At 47.0% G+C, this 17,333-nt stretch overlaps 1 protein-coding gene across 1 annotated transcript in view; it reads left to right on the top strand.

Annotated features, from left to right (window-relative positions):
- The first annotated feature begins 329 nt into the window (after nucleotides 1–329).
- Nucleotides 330–17,333, top strand: part of POU2F3 (POU class 2 homeobox 3) — a 74,087-nt gene continuing 57,083 nt past the window's right edge. Inside the window, exons 1-2 of the mRNA XM_011385710.2 lie at nucleotides 330–357; nucleotides 6,668–6,736. Coding sequence (XP_011384012.1) covers nucleotides 330–357; nucleotides 6,668–6,736 — 97 coding nt within the window. The remainder of the gene's footprint in view (nucleotides 358–6,667; nucleotides 6,737–17,333) is intronic.

Genomic DNA, 17,333 nt, shown 5'->3' with positions numbered 1-17,333 from the left:
AGCTCCCGTATGCAAATTATTGCTTTGCATGGGCTGGGGGCCAGGTGCCGGGGACAGGCCAGGGGGCGTGGTCGACGGCCCCCGCCCCGCGCCGCGCCGCGCCGCGTGCTCACCTGGGGCGTGTGGTAATCCTGGCTGTGCCGAGTGCTGCCCCGGCGGGAGGAGCAAAGCGTGCGACGGCGGCGGCGAAGGCTCTGGCAGCAGCTCCCGCGGCGGCGGCGGCGGCGGCTGGAGGCGGAAGGAAGGAGACCCTGGCTTCCCAGGGGGCCCGGCTGGGGCCGACGCGAGGGTCCTGGGGGGGCGCTGGTTTTGGCCCCGCCTGGGGCAGGATGGTGAATCTGGAACTCATGCACACAGGTAAGGGCGGAGAGAGTGAGCTCTGACAGGTGTCACTGAGCGTGAAAAGGGGCGAAGGAGGGGGCCACCATTCTCCAGGGTCTTATTCCCCGGCGACCAGGTCAGTGTGGATAGCGGGTCACCCAGGGGCGGGAGTGGGGAGGTAGATTTGGTGGGGGGGAGGGGACTTTGGAGAAGAATAAATGTGGGGGCTACAGGGTTGGGGGGTGGGAGGGCTTCTGAAGATTCCAATCTGGAGAGTGGCAGATGTGTGAGACTTGGGTGTGCTGAACTGTTGTCGACTCGCTGAAGTTGCCTTATTCACTGATTGCAGAGGGGTGGCTCACTCATTCAGCTAGGGGTGTGGACCAGGGAGTACATAAGTGAGGAAAATACTTGTATCCACATGTTACATGTTTTGTGTCCTGGGCAATTACGTGAAGTGGAAACAAAGTGGGCATCTGTGAGGTCTGAAGTTGGGCTGAGGGAGCCTAGAAGTAAGGGGGCTGGGCAATTACAGAGGCACACCTGGGGCAGGTGCCATGCTGCACATGTATTAGATTGGGGCTTGTGGAAGCATGTGTCTTGTGTATCAGAGGTGAGTCTATCTGTCCCTATGTGAGCTGGGAAAGGTGGTAGAGCAGACCCCATGTGTGAAGGTATGCCCCCCCATGTGTGAAAGTGTGCCCACACACATGCTCTGCAGGTCTTGGCAGTGTTATAGGCTCAGTGCTGGAGGAGGGGTGGTGGTGAAGAGTCCAGTGTGCTGATCAGGAGCTCTGTAAGACCTCACAGGAGGAGCACCCTGCACAGGGGGCTATGAGATAGGTGCTTCCATCTCTGTGTCTGAGATGGGGTGGTGAGAGACATCCTTTGTGTCCCATGTCCCATGGATTCAAATATCAAGCCCTCCTTCGGGCATGGGAACTTAGGAAATGGAAATACTTTTCCAGGAGTCAGTTTCTCTTGTGCGAATGGTATGTGGGCATAGAGTGAACCAAGCTGATCTCTCCTTCCACAGCTGGGTTAGAGGAGGGAGCACTATTCCTGAGGGGCTGGGCTTGGTGTTAGGGTAGGCCTTATGGAAGTCTGAGCGCCTGAGCAGAGAATAGATTCAGAGTGAAGAAAACTAAACCTAATTTGGCCATTTCAAATCAGTAATTTGCCTCTCAAAGTGGGCAGCACCCAATGACTTTTATTTAGGATTTCAGCATTGTTAACAGGAATTTTGTTGTCTGCTCTCCTTTCTGGATGAGTAGGAAAGAAGAATAGGATTGGGGGGCAATTTTCCCAGCCCACCTCCAAGGAGCAGAGTAGACTGGAGGCTTTGGCCCTTCCTGAGGCCCACCAGTGCTGAAAACAAGCAGCAATGGGTACCTGGGGAGCCCTAGAGTCCACAGTTCCCAGAGGCAGTCTTGGCAGGGCTGAGAGAGGTGTTGACTCTGAGTGCATCCCCAGGTGCCAGGACCTGCCAGAAAGGCTAGGTGAGACAACAGGAACCATCTAACTGGTGTTACCCAATGTTTGGGGAAAATCTGTTTTGAGACCCTGTGACACCAGCCCTGCTCTCCTTCTTTTACCTCCCACCAAGAAGGTCTTGGTTTGAATGGAAGCAAGAATTTAGAAAGGTGGGCTCCAGGGGAAAGTTCTTTAGGACCAAGATAGGAGACTTCCTGGGAGGTTTCCACCTCCTGCTCTGGGGGAAGTGGGAGGAGGTGGGACAGCTGGCACCCAGCAGGAAAGCAGCCTAGGGGCTAAGAAGATCTAGCAAAGAGCAGGAGAGAGAGTGAGGTTGAGGTGAGAGGGCCAAGCCCTCCTTGCCTTGGTCTTGGTGGAAACTCCAGGATGATGCTTTTCAAAACCCAGATCCCTCCCTCACACTTGTCCTCTGTAAGCAGGGGTTCCAGCTACAAAGGGGGAGACCGAGCTAAACCTACGGTGAGGTGACTCCCCAGAAGGGGGTTTCCATCTACCTTCAGTGGGCTACCTGATTCATCTCTGCACATTTACTTGTTGCTCTTCCCCAGCCCACTTTTTTTAGTCTTTCTCCCCTCAGGGCTGTCTGGGCCTCTGTGTGGCATCTAGTTTCCCTTCAGTGGCACCTCAGAGGCTCTCTCAGTTTGGGACTTTCTGTAGAGTCTCTCTGATTAGTTCGCTACTTGAGGGTTCTCTTTGCTGGGTCTTCTCAGTGGGCCTTTCAGTCCAGGGTTGTCTCTGCAGGGTTTTTCAGTGCAGGCTCTTCTGTGGGGTCTGTGAGGGAGGGTCCTTCTGTGGAGTGTCTCATTATGGGCCCCTCTTTAGGGTCTCTCAGTCCAGGGTCCTTTTGGTGGAAATTTGGTCTCTTTTGGGTCCTATTTTCCCCCTCACAGTTATCCTATATCCCGCAGATTGTTTATTAACACACTTCCCCCTGTGAATTCCAAGTTCTGGGCCCTTGGGGATGACTCCTCAATTGATTTGCTGGAAGAATTTGGTGGTGAAAGAGGGGGAGCAGGAGTACACAAAGTAGGGTATAGGGTTCTCCCCCCTGCCCCCCCGCCCCGACACACACTGAGCTCCAAAATCACTGCAGCCCCTGAGTCGGCCCATCTTTTTCCTCTGATAACTTGGATGTAAGCCACATCAGGTTAGCCTGAGGCCTCAGCACTTTGTACTCCATAGAGCATCTCTCACACAGGAGCAGGAACACCTGAGTAAGCATGAGGTCACCAGACACAGGGGCACTCCAGCCAAGGAGGGGCTCCCTTTCCTAGGCCAAAAATAGTCAGAGGGGTAGATAAGAGACAGACAGACACATGGGGAGGGAGAGAACAAAGAGGAAAACAGTGGAAAGCCAGCCAGAGGGGGACACTGGCCTGTCTCAGGCATCTCTTTTTTCTGTCTTTCTCACTGAGCTCTTCTGCATTAGGGCTGGGAAAGAGAGATCAAGTCTCACAGACTGATACCAGTTATAGTATACCATTTGGGATGGAAGGCCTCATTGAGAGAGGAAGTGGATTTCTCTTGAAGAAGAAAGAAAGAAGTCTCTTGCAGGGAAGAGTGGGAGCCATGGCTGGCTCAGAGTTAAGACTACTGGGTCCCTTGAATTCTCTATGGTAGAAGTGCCCTCATCAGCAGGTATGGGAAGAAGTCAAGAGGGATCTCCAGTTACTTCCAAAGAAATGAAGATAGACAGTAGGAGAGAGAAGGATGGTTTCCCTGTATAGCCTATAACCAGGGGTTCCAGGACAGTGTAGATGCTCAGCCTGCAACCTGGGGAAAATGCTGCCTCCTGGACTTTGCTCCTGCAAATTCATGTACACATCCTTGTTCACGAATGTGTAAGAAGGATCTACTCCTGGGTCATACCAAGGCATTGAGAGGAGCAAGGCCAGCCACCAACATCTTGCCCCAGCCTCAGAGTGTGATGGTCCCAGCGAGGCAGATGAAGGTCTGTGTCTGGTATTTGTGCTCTTACACAGAGCAGCTGAGCCTCCCCAGGGAAGGGAGTGATGGCAAAGAGCCTACTCAATCGGTGCTGAGATAAGAACAGCCAAGAAGCCTGGCCCCACCCCATACCTCTCTCACTCACCCCTGCAAGTGCTGTCCAATAGGCGAAGGGTTATGGCATCTTGGGGAGTTTCGGTGTTGGCCCATTTTTAGGCTGAGACCCAAGAGCTCGTCCCACCCAGCAGCCACAGCCTCCTACCCAACAGGAACAGATCCTTGGTATCTTAGCATCCTATGGGACTTCGAGCTTTTACAGATCATCTCAGCCTGCCCCTCTATTCAGGCTCAAATCCCTTTCCAATCCAGAAGTGTCACAGTGTTGCTCTCATAAAGAGTACATCAAATTAGTAGATGTCCATGCAGAGTGTGGGGTTTTTGACTCCTTCAAAAGCTATTGTTAGACATGATTAGGACTACTTAAGCTCATTTAAAGGATGAGTGAGATGGCTTTGGGGTATATTTAAAGGAAATGCAGAGAGTATGGGTATTGGAAGCAAGTTTGGGTTACAGACATAAAATTATGGTTTAAAGAGTTACCCTTCTTAAACATCACAAATTTGAAATAAGCTGATTCAGAGAATCTAGTCATCATCCCAGCCTTACTACATCTTAAACTCTTCCTGTCCCCATGAGCTTTTTTCCTATGAAGTCAGAATTTGAAGAATGCTGATGGTTCCCCCAGTTAAAGGACAAGTTATAATAGGGCTGAGACAAAAGTAAAGCTGTTTGTTGTAATGGAAGAAGGGAACTAACATCAAAGCCTGTTTAGTTAATTCGTTTATCACATGCTTACTTTGTGCCAGGCAATTTTCATTCAGTATTTCATTTGCTCCTCATAATAACTCCGGGAAGTATCATTATTCCTGTTTTTTAGGTGAGAAAACTGAGGTTCAAATATGTGGCCAGAGTTCCCCAACTAGTTAGAGATGACACTGGAATTGAATCCAGGTCTGTCTTACACCAAAACCTATGCTTTTAATACTAGGTGCTACTGAAGCATTAAAAAACCACCAAGGGGCAAATTCTTCCCCTCCCACAGTTTCTGAGCAGTCTTTTTCTCAGCATTTCTGAAGAATCTCTAAGGGAAAGTAAAAGCTGAGCAGGTCTGTTAGGCCATGCACAGCTCCAGGGATAGTACTCAGGAGTAGGATGAAGCAAAGCTTATTTCTCCATTGGAGTGAAGGTGAGCAGCAAAAGAAGCCCTTTGCAGATCTGTCCAGGTGGCCCACACTAGTCTGCATATTCATGCCTAACAGACTATACAGAGAGTTTCAAACTGCAGTAGGAAAGACTTAGGTTAGGCTAAATAAATGCATTCCTAAATGCAGTACACTGGGATAAGTGGTGGGGTATGGTTGCAGCGTCTCCCCTGAAGGTCTGTGACCATGCAGGACGTGTGGAGGTCCAAGAGGGTGGTTGTATGGAGCTCCAAGTATTTACCTGGGACTTATCACTTTGGTGGGTCTCCAAAATATTCTTCAAACCACAGTGGCTTACTCCTTCCTCTGTTCCAGTGTGTTCTAAGGGCTGGAGAGGCTCTGGACTTCCATCTCTGTCTTGCTTGGCAAGACAGTCACTCCTGCCCTTTAGTAACTACATGCCCAGGAGCCACAATTTAAATCTCTGCCAGAGCCACACACATCATTATTCTAAAAAAATAATAAGTAGGTTTCTCCCCGTTTTTCCTGAGGCAGAGGTCCACCCTTTCCCCTCATCCTGATCATCTCCAGACCACCGGTGTCCAGACTGCCAACTGCCTGATTACCTCGTGCAAATTAAGGCTGCCTGCTTAACTAAGATTGGCTGGTGAGCCAGGTACGCAAATTGGTTCACCAAGACTTTACCTGGTTTGAAAGAGTTAAAATGCTGTTCGAGAGAAGAGGATGGAGGTGGGGATAGGGGTGAGGGTCAACACAATTTGAGTAAAATATTTTTCTGTCTTTAACAGCTTCAGTGTTTGGGTGGTTTAATAAGGAGAGTAGCCAAGAGAGTGAGTGAGTTCAAAGTTGCCCCTTTCCTTCTCTCTTCTGACCCTGGAGGAGACTAAGGGGCCTCTTAGGTGGTGGCAGCTATTTATTGTGGGTAAATGTTTAATTATTGAAATGAAGCAGGGCAGAGAGGCCAAACCCACAGCACTGAGACTGGCCTTGCTTGGTCTTATCTCTCTTCGGGGCACTGACCCATCCGCTATTCCTTTTTCACTGAACATATGGAAGTATAGGAGAGAAGGTAAGGGTCTCCAAAGGATAGGATATCCAAGGAGCCCACACAGGAGCTAGGGTGTGATTCTCAGACAGTAGGCTGACCTCTGAGAACCAAAGAACAGAGTCAAGAATTGGAGAAAGGCGAAGCGTTGGTTCAAGGGTACTCCTGCCTTCCAGCATAGGGCTATTATGGGGGGAAGAGGGGAGACGGATATTTCTTATGCTATTTTAAAAAGTAAAATAAATTCCCCAAATCCAAAAAGAAATGAGGATTAAGAATGGGAAGCATCCTCTCTGCTGTACCCCTCCCCTTGTTAAATTTTTACTAGCCTGAGGCCAATGATAGAAGGAATGACAATGGTGCAAAAGGTGAGAGACCCTGCAGTAGCACGGGGGAAAGAGGGAAAGAAAGGCAGGGGAAAGAGAGAAAGAAAGGCAAGGGAAAGGAGGAAAGCATGAGAGGAGGAGATATGTGCCCTGAGTTTGTGAATTTTCTAATGATTATGTGTTCAGGAATCAGAAATTGGAAAGTGATGGTTGTAATTACACTTTCATCTTTGCTGTTTAGTTAAAGCCACATGTGTTATAAGCAAGAAAAATTGTGACCTTTATTAAAATCATTCATGTTTTCCCTGCAGATATCAAGATGAGTGGGGATGTAGCAGATTCCACGGATGCTCGCAATGCTATCAGCCAGGTGGAGACAGGTAAGTGTCTTCTCTTCTGAGAAATGGAACAGGAAAGCACCTGGTGGGAGAGAATTGCTGGAAATTTTAAAACAATGTTGCATCTCTTCTCCTTTGGTCATTTAGCCCATCAGATCCCAAAGTTGAGTCTTAGGAAATGAAAGAATTGCCTACAGATGTAGGCTATGACCCTGGAGCCTTCGAATAATACGTATTGGTCTACATGGAACAGAGAAATCTCTGGAGCTAGGCTAGGAAATGGCCAGATTCTTAAAAACAAAACAAAAAAGGGAGAAGAGTCACTTTTTAATGTGCCATTCCAACACCCCTAGAAGCAGCAGGCTGTATTCTCAGCTGCTACTGACAGAAGGCAGAACCTGTCTTTAGTAGATGGGGACCTTTTAACCTAGATATCTCAAAAGTCTTACTCAGGAAACTAACCAAAGAGGCCTGTGTGCAAGTATTCCTCTTCCAAATTATGTGCATGTTGATGGTAAATAGACTCAGAGAGGAAGGGTTGGTAGCTGGAGATGACTGCTTTGTGAAGAAAGGAAAGAGGATATGGAAGAATTGAGAAAAAAGTTGCATACCTCTCTGCTTTTAACTCCATAGTCCAAGCCTTGCTTCGAAATTCCATATAATTAAAAAGAACTCAAAGAAAGATGAGTATAAATTTTAACACCACCAAATAACTTTAATAGTATCCCACTAAGACCTCAATTAGCCTTTCAACTGGATCTTTGGAGACATAGAAAATAGAAGTAGAACAGAATGTCTCCCAGAGCTAACATCTTTTCCCAGGTCTTCAGGTGCAGTCTAGTTCCATTCATGAAGCTAAAAGACTTAGAATAAGGGACAAAATAATTGAGGTCTTGTGGTGGGGTGCAGCTGAGGATGCATTTACCATAAACTTTTCTGCCTTGAATTAATATTGAAACAGTGTCTATTTGCAAAGTAGAGCTACAGGCTTTATATTTTGCTTTATGGGTAATGACAACTGAACTAGGAGAGTGTGGGCCAGTCCAGAAATTAATTTATTAGCTGAATATGTTTTCCTAAGTTTCTATGAAGTGGGGCACCTATTCTTTCCAGTTGAAAAGAAAATTCTCTCCAATCTCAAGAACTCCAGAAAAGTTTTAAAATCAGTTCAGCTGGCGACTGATAGGTACAGTCTCAGCTTTGACACAGCCCTAGAGAAAAATCAGAGTCGAGAAACCATGGTTGAGAAGAAGTTGGGTCGCCCTTTCCTGGTAGCAGGTTGGCTATTTATCTGGGCCAGGCATATTGCCCCAGGTACGTGGAGACACAGCTAAGAGAGTATCCATGTAGAAAGAAGACTACTCTTAGCAGGCTGGCACTTGCGCTCTGTTATTAGTTACTTGACCAAGTCAGGATAACCATGTTGGGAGTGAGAAGGAGCTATGCAGAACCCTGAATGGTGAACAATGAGAGGAAGGAAGTTCAGATCTTAGGTGGGGGTTAGGAAGGGTAAGGTGTTTTCGACAATCTAAGCAGACAATCTAAGGAAGTTCTAGCCTCTTATCTGGGACCATGGGAGCTATGTACAGACTAGTCTAAAGGAGAAAGAATCCAGAGATAAACTGGGACTTTTGAAATCTGTTATCCCAGGGTTATTGTTAATTTAACATGTGACCTTAGCTCAGCCGTTTTACCTTCTTAGGAGGCAGGAAGAGGTGACCTTCGAAGAGTGGATTTAGAACCACACAGACCTGGGATAAAAATCACAGCTCTGCTGCTTACTAGCTGTATGATCTGATAAGTTAATTTAGCCTTATCTCTTCTATAAATGGGGACAATTAATGCCCATCTTCAGGAGTGGGTTGAGAGTTAGCTAATGGCATTACCTCTAATGGCATCATTAAGATTCTGTGATTCTGTAATATACAGAATGAGCATTACTGCTTAGTGCTTTGGGGCTGCAGGTAGATGGGATGCCCTTTGCCTCTTTACTCAGGCTAAGTAGTCTCAGGCCCCAGAGGTCTATTTTTTTGCTTTCATTCAGGAAAGAATTCTGTGTGGCTCCTTGACTCCAAGGAGACTGTGAAGTCCATGCTGTCTAGAACTTCTCTACCCCTAGTCTTTCACATGTAGGGACTCAGGTCAGTAGCTGGAAGCATCCATACTTAGGTAATCATCGGACTACTGCATGTTTTTAAGGGCAAGAAAAAAGAGGTAGCTAATTAAAGTAACCAAACTTCCTGGAAAGTCGTTCTGACTCATTTTTTTTTTTTTTTACAGAGAACTTATTATGAGTCACAGTGGTTACCAACTTGGTTTAATGGCTTCCTTTGGATTTTTAAAAGGCAGATTCCCCTTCCCAGCAGTACATGAATTAAGAGGTGGTTTTTCTCTGGGTTTAAAGGAACTATAAACGAAGGTGACTTAGAAAGCTCCAGCTCCCTGAGAGCATTCTTTTTATTATGTGAAATTCCCAAGAGGCACAAGAAGTGGGAGGTGAAAAAAAGGTGATTTTCTCCATCCACACTGGCCCTGACTACAAAGGAGAGTGTTCTCAGGTGTAGACACAGATATTCTGGTTGGTAGAGACCTGGCAAGGCAGATCATATTTTCCCTTTCTTTCTGCCTATGAGGAAGTTGAAGCTTGGATGGAAGATAAACTGCCCAAGACCTCAGAGTATGACAGCATTAGGGACCAGAGGAGGCTTCCAATCCCCTGTCCAGTGCTTTGTCCATAACCCCCAGAGGACTGGAACCAAGTTGTTTCTAGATTTCTGAACTATCAGCTTTTCGGTCATTTTTTTTTTCTAACCCTACTCATTGTTATTTTTCCTTTATTTTGGAGACTGACAATTCTCTTCTGTTCTCAGTTGAGTGGTTGATAAAGATATAATCGACCCACATTTGAAAAGCCTCCAGGTCTATAACTGACAACCCCAAGCTGTGGAGGGTGAGAATCTAGCCTCTGTGAGAACTTCCTCCTTTCCTTCTCCATCCTGAACCAGCCTCACCAATGTACGGGCTCCCATTCTCCTCCCCACCATTTCACTGGGGGTGTGGGGTGGGGTTGCAAACCCAGACAATGGACCAAATGCCTTGGAACTCTTGTCCTGCCCAGAGATCTGGGAAGTAAGGATCTCATGAGGGGAGCTCAGGGGAAGAAAAGAAGAGCTAGAAATAAGGGAGAACTGGGCTTTGTCAGTTTTCCCTTCGTGCAGCCCTTCCTCTTTGGCTTCCATTGTCCTGTCTGTGAAGTGGAATGACTAACATCTGCCCCACCCTCCAGAAAGATCACTAAGGTGAGTTAGCTGTTTAGGGACCCTTTGCAGAAAGTCTCCTCACTTGATCCTGGGAGCTTTCAACATGGTTTTAAGAAAGGCTGAACATGATTCTATCAGGGAGCCCAGAAGGTTAGTGATTCTCATAAGGTCTCAGAGAAAGAATGAGTATCTGACCCAAGACTAGAAACTCTTTCTCAGGCGGTTCATTCCCAGGACCTTGCAGTCTCTACTCAGCTGAGTCCCCAAGAAAACAACCCAAGGATAAAGAAACTGTGTCTCATCACTACCTAGAGGCAAGGATCCAGGTAGAAACAAGCAGAAGACTTTAGAGATGAGTGTGATTTTCAATCTAAATACTTACTGAATAAAAAATATTCTTTCAAGGACAAAGAGGACAGGAGAAATCTAGGAAGTACTTGGGATGAAGTGAGTCTTGGGGAAATGCAGAAGTGTTTCCCATTGATAGCCCTTTCTAAGAGATGCATGCTTACACACACACACACACATACTCCTTTCATTTTATGATTAGGAGACAAGACAAAGCTCTGTCACTGAATGATATGGAACAAGTCTGCTTGTGTCCTGGATTTAAGTTTCCTCATTGTGATATGGGGAAAAGAATGCTGCTAGAGAAAAATGAAGGGGGTGGGCTAAGTGGTTTTTAAAATTTGAGCCTGGTGACCCTTGTCCTGTGCCTCAATCTGTACTCACTCTGTCCCTCACCTCTCTGGAAGAGAAAAATGAAGCCGCAACTCCTCCAGATGTCCAGGGAGAACTCATATGAATTTCTGAGCATGTAAGAATTCTGAGAGAACATCTTGACCATACCTCTCTCTTCCTTTGGGAACATTTCAAAACCATCCCTGGAAAATGAAAGAATCTACTGTTCTTAGAGTAGAGTTTTTTTTTTTTTTTCTCCCGCATCTATACTCCATCATTAAAAGCTAACTCCGCAATTTCTCTTGGCCACCTATTCTTGTAGGATGTAATCCTCTTGTGCCTGGAAGTCCTTATCTCTCACCTAAGACCTCATGCTGCAGCACAACCCCATCACCTCTTGTTTTAGCTTTCTCAAACCAACTTATTTCCACCTCAACTTGTTTCCAGGTTCTATGACAGGGAGATTAGAAGGTACTAATTCACCTTACTGTGACTCTGTGCCTGAGATCTCAGGAGAGCAACCTGTGGTTTCAGGAATTGCCTATCTACCTCTAGTACTCAGAGAACGTTAGCAAATAAAAGAGTTACAACAACCACTCACATGTGTACCACACCTTACAACTCACAGACACTTTATGTCTTGTTTGTAGATTCTCAAACCCAAGCTCACGGGGTAGATAAGTCAGGACCACGCTGCTCAGATGAGCTGTGGGTGGCTGGGCCAGTCCTGCCTGACACTGATTCCTCTTCCTTTTGGAGGTCTTTTGAAGGAAATGCCCCTCCCACCACCCCCTACTGCCATCTGTGCACCCCCAGAAGAACATGGGCTTCCTTTCTCTCCAGCCTAAGAGGGAACAAAGCGAGGGAGCTGAGTGGGGCTATCTGTGTGCTGTCTTTACCACCCGGAACTGCACTTAGTTTCATCAGTGGTCATTCCTTAGAGCAGCAGTCCCCAACCTTTTTGGCACCAGGGACCAGGGCTCCTATGAGAATCTATTGCCTGATGATCTGAGGTGGAGCTGAGGCGGTGATGCTAGCACTGGGGAGCCACTGCAAATACAGATGAATTGCTCACTTGCCTGCCACTCACTTCCTGCTGTGTGGCCTGGTTCCTAACAGGCCACAGACTGGTACAGGTCTGGGCCAAGTATTAGGGACCCCTGCCTTAGAGCACTGCTTCTAAGACAATCTGGAGTGCAGGACCAGTTGTTTTACTTCCAGTCTGTCAAAGACCAATACGTGGTCCAGCCATGTAGGACTGGTTAATAGAGCTCACACCCACCACACACGTTCAGCAGGACCCAAACTGGTCTACATCCTTGTCAATAGGAGAGCCCACTAATCATGTGCTTGGGGTGCCAGTAACATTTAAAATTTTTCACTCTACATGTCTATACGTATCTGGCCTCAGAACTTAATGAATAATTTATAGACCAGCCCTGGCTATTGGAGCACACTGAGGCACTCTGCCTTAGAGCAATGCCTTTCCTTTGGCATTCCATGAGCAATGGATATATCTAACCCTGGGCACATCTTATGACCTTAACATTCCTCCCAAAGTTGTGAGTAAATGCTTTTGGTTTCTTGGGTCCACCCTCCTCCTCAAGAAACAATTAGGGCAGTGAACACCTGGTGTGGAAAAGTGCTGAACAAGTGGAGAAAGAATTTAAAGTAAAATGAGCAACCAAATTAGGATAAGGCTTAGGGGCTTCAGGAGCAGCCCAAATCCAGGCAACTGAACTGCAGTTACATTTTTTCCTGCTCAGTCCTACAAGCACACAAACGGACACACATACGAACTCACACTCATAAAATTCCACCTCAAAACCCTTGGGGCAGGCTGCGAGGGAGTACCCACTGGAGGTCTTCCTTTCTGGTCCAGGCTGTTCTTTCAAAGGCAGGCTTGGGTCCTTGAGGGGGTTTGGGAAACTAAAGGAAGGGCAGGGGAATGAAAGTTGGAGTCTCAGCCAGCATTCGATGGTGGCTCTTTCATGTTTAAATCCCTCCCCCAGGGAAGGGTTTTGCCTAAGATGACCCACCCTTAGGAAGAATTGCTGAGCAGGGAAGCAGGTCCCACTTCCCTCTGATCCCTTTGGTGTGGGGAGTAGTGGGTGGGGAGAAAATCGGCTGAATATCTTTCAAATGGATCCTGTATGAGGTCGTCCTAGCTGGAGCTACTTCCCCCTCCCTGGAGACTGAGGGTGTGGCAGGGCATGCAAGTCAGAGAATGACCAGAGTACTCAAAGACAGCTGAATTTCATTTCTAGGGACTTTAGTCACTGACACTTCAGTGACTAAGTCCCTTCCTGGCTCCTCCATTGAGCTAGTGCTCAATGGGGGAGTTCCTTGGGTAACAGCAGGGCCCTGAAAGACTCAGGGAGGGCAGGCCTTTTTGTACTAAGCCAGAAGCCTGGGAAATTTAGCTGCAGGTATCTCCCAAAAAGCACTAGTGCTGTTGACTCAAAAAATAATAGGTGTTAATTTGCATGAAATTTTACATACAGGTTCCATGCTGTGCTTTTTTTCTCCTACCACTGGTACCACCAAAGCCCCCTAGGTCTCCCCTCCTGCCTCCACTCTGGTGGCATCACAGTGTCCTCCATATTCCAGAACTTTCTTACCACCACCTAGCCCATCCTCGGATTAGCAGTTGGGGAGGTGGGGGATAGTGGTTGGCTTTGGCAGAGAGGTGCAGACTGGTAGCTTGGCAGGTTTGGGTCCCTAACTGAGGTGCCCCACCTGCCTGCTATAGGCTGCAGGGAGGCACCCCCAGCAGGGACCTTGGCCTGCCCACACCCTCAAGCTGAGAAGAGGAACAAAAAAATCTAAGCCAGAGAGCACAGAGAGATGCTGAAAAGGAGACTATGATGGGGTCTGGGCAGCCGATTTGCATAGGGGGGTGATTTCCATACTGCAGGGTAAATTTCCATATCCCTGCCTCAAAACCTGTTGGGGCTGAGAGGAGGAGAGTGGAGAGGTCATTTGAAATTCAAATGAGGATGATTAAGGTTTTCTTATGGAGGGAAGCATGGACAAAAGGGGTTAAGCCAGCTGGCAAATGTCTGCTCTGGCCTCAAAGTTATCAAAGGGAAGCAGCACTCAGCTGGCTCCCTCCTACCCATCTTTGTCTCAGATGGCCACTGGAGACCTGCTGGTGGTCCTGCTAGGCTGGGTGTTATGGGGAAACTGGCTGGGTCCCTATCCCCCCCTGCCCCTGAATTTAGTTTACCTCCCGGCATCCGTAAGGAGCTCATGAGGACAAATGAGTGTGTTCTACTTCTGGGCTCAGTCCTATCTCCCTTTGGGGACCACAGACCATCTCAGTTTTCCTGTCTGTGAAATTGGCAAGACAGTCTGCACTTTCTTGTTTGGCTGAGGAGGTGTGAAGAGGTGTCATTCTACTGAGAGCCCCGCAATGTGGCCTCCTGGTGTTCATCCTGACTTGTTTGTCTTCTAAATGCATCTCTACCACCAATCTGTTTCCCTGGACAAGTCAACTTCCTGTCTTTGGGCCTGAGTTTGTGTATTAGATCAGGGGTACCCAGCCCCCAGGTCACAGTACCAGGCTGCACAGCAGGAGGTGAGCAGCAGGCAAGGGAGCAAAGCTTCATATGTATTTGCAGCATCTCCCCACTGCTAGCATCACCGCCTCAGCTCCACCTCAGATCATCAGGCATTAGATTCTCATAGGAGTGCCCATCTCTGATGCCAAAAAGGTGGGAACTACTGCATTAGATGAACTTGAGAGTCTCTAAGATCAATTCTAGCTCCAAGATAAATATGGTGATCTGTGAACACACTCTGATCCTTTGTAAGCACCAGTTATTATTGGTAAGACACTTTGAATGATGTGCATTGCTGTACCCCTCAGTTCTTCTAATGTGTTAGGAAAGCACTCAGGTCCCTCAGCTTACCAAGGTGCAGTCATTAAAGACCTTAGGCTTTGGAGCTAGAGTTTATATTTGGATCCCAGATTCTCTTACAGGCTTGCTGCTTGGCTTCCTGTCTGTAAAATGGGGGCAATCATAGTATCTATTTCTTAGGGTTGCTGTGAGGATTAAAGGAGTCATTTGTAAAGCACTTAGAACAGGACCTGCCCTAGAGTAATGTTATTTGTTAGTATCAGATGGACAAAGTATCCACATGATGAGACAGCTGCCTAGTAGCTAATCCACAGAAACTCAATTAGGAATATGGACTGTCCCCTGAGCAGACCTGCCAGTGAATTCATTCACTCATGGCCAATACACTATCATATACACTTGTACTTAGGATCAGGGAAACATGCTTCAGTGGAGGGCCCCAGGAGCAGCTATCAAAGCTTAGTGGTCATTCTACTGAGAGCCCACCCAACGTAGATTCCTGGTGTCCATCCTGACCTAAATTTGTCTTTGCTTCTCAGGAAGTACAGAAATGGCAGGAAGAAGTGGAGAGAACTGGTAGAATGACCCCCTCCTCCCAGGACCCAGTGCTGAAATGGGACTGATTCAACAAGACTAAAAGATATTTATAGTTCTGAAAAATCTAAAGATCATTTTTTTTTCCTTGAGTTTCTGTAGCAACTTCATGTGAGGTTTTTTGGAGATAGCATGATGTAGTGTAGACAGCCTTGGCTGGTGGATGGACATGGGCTTCAGTTTCTACTCAGTAATTTACTAATCAGTAACTTTGGGCAAATTGATTAACCTTGTTGAGCCTTAAGTTTCCTCATCTGTAAAATGGGGTTAATAAGAGCACCTACTCAAAGGGTGATTATGAGGATCATGTGTATAAAATGCTGTCATGTGTTTACTATAGAACTTGATATATAGTACATGCTCAATAAATGTCAGCTATTAATCCTTATTATTTGAAAACAATGTTTTGCTGCCAAAATGTTTTAAAATTCTCTGATCTAGTCCTATTCTCATATTTTATGGCAACAGAGACTGGGATCAGAGAAGGGGAATGACTTTCTCAAGGTCACAGTGAGACTGATATTTCGTTAGGAGCCCTTCCCCCACCTAAGAGGCAAGACCTCCATCCTTTGTTTTTGTTTTGTTGGTTTGTTGGACAAAGCCTCCTCTTTCCCTACCACCAGTTGCTTGGAAGTGGCTCCTCCAGCCCCAGGAACACAGACCCCAGAGAGGAAAGGAAGATATACTCTGGCAGCATTTTACGACTTGAAGGAAAGGACATGATGTCGAGACTCAGAAGACTGCTGAGCCCCTGGGCCTCAATTGACTCACTGGCAAAACAGGAGTTCTGTAATTCTGGCCCTGTAGACCTCACAGGTTGGGTAATGATCAAATGAGAACTAGGTATGAAAGTGCACTGTGCATGTCACCATGACCCATGTGTGTTGGCAAGCACACTAGCCCTGGGGCTAGGACATTGAGATCCAAGTACATTCCTTCCAGCTCTGGCGCCATGACTCAGCCTCAGTTTCCTTATCTGTAAACAAGTAGTGAAGAATGAATGAAATGAGAATATATTTGTGGCAACTTTCGGAAGTATGAGTTGTTCAACAAATGTGAGATAACATCTCTAGCTAAGCCTTCTTCTTACACATATGCCCCTCTGAGCTGCACAGAGGACATTTGTGTGCCCACATGAGAACCAGAGCCTGACCGCATACCCCACTCTGATAGCCCGCCCTGATCTCTCCCACCCCTTCTCATTTTGCTTCACTTCATCCTGGGAAAAAGACAAAGATAGAGGCACTCAGTTTCTTACTGACTTTGAGCCTTTTTGAACCTCTTCTCCCAAGGCTGGTTGAGGGGTAGAGAGAGTCTGTCTGGTCTGAAGTTGACAGCTGAAGAACCCTGTGCGCTGTTGTGAAGAGAATCAAGTCTGCCCATGGAACTCTGGTGGTTTGTTCTTGCTTTGTTATTTGTTGCCTATGTGACCTTTAGCTACTCACTTCTCCTCTGTGGAACTCACTTTTCTCACTTGTAAATAGCATGTGTAGTGTCAGGAATCTCTGTGGTCCCCTCGAACATGAAAAAGATCTGATGGAAAAATAGCAGCTGAGGTGCTTCTCTGAGAGATGTGCATTAGGTGTGACCAGAACTCTGGGTTTATTTGACAAAGCTCTTCCTGTGAAGTTGGATTTTTGTTGTTTTCCCAAGGTCAGGGAACTATGAGTCGAGGTTTTGGTGGGGAATCTGGGTCCTCTGGCTCCATTCCTTTTCACAGTGGCCTTTTTCTGGAACCTGGCATGATTGCCAGGATGCTTCTTCAGTTTGGCCCCAGACCACACTGCTCCCTTTGGGTTCCCATGGTCATGACTGTGGCATTAGTGGGTGTCTGGCAAGAGATAAGGAGGCAATGCAGGGGAGCCCAGAGAGTCCCATCTATATCTCAGACTGGGAAGAAATGGGGATTGTATTTCCTAAATAATTAGGAGTCCTTGAGGAGGAGCCTTTCATTTATCAAAGAATTACATGACAAATTTCAGAGGGAAGCTGGGAAGATGCTGGACTTCTCTTAGCAAAAGGGTGTCACAGCATGCCTTGTGTCCTCTGTGGCATGACCCCAGGCTCCTGATAACTGTGGGAAGAGACTGGAGAGCAAAGCCTTGGCGTTCAATCTCATGACTATGCATGTAGAGAAAAGTCATCAGGACACTCACATAGGCCATGTCTCAAGGAAGCCCTGAGGTCGGTCATGTTTACTCTACCATTCTCTCCCTTGGAGTAGAGAGGGAAAAGCTTTAA

The sequence above is a fragment of the Pteropus vampyrus genome, unplaced genomic scaffold (assembly GCF_000151845.1).
Source record: "Pteropus vampyrus isolate Shadow unplaced genomic scaffold, Pvam_2.0 Scaffold755, whole genome shotgun sequence".
Taxonomy (NCBI): domain Eukaryota; kingdom Metazoa; phylum Chordata; class Mammalia; order Chiroptera; family Pteropodidae; genus Pteropus; species Pteropus vampyrus.
Note: the sequence above shows the minus strand (reverse complement) of the source record. Positions and strands in the feature narration are given on the sequence as shown.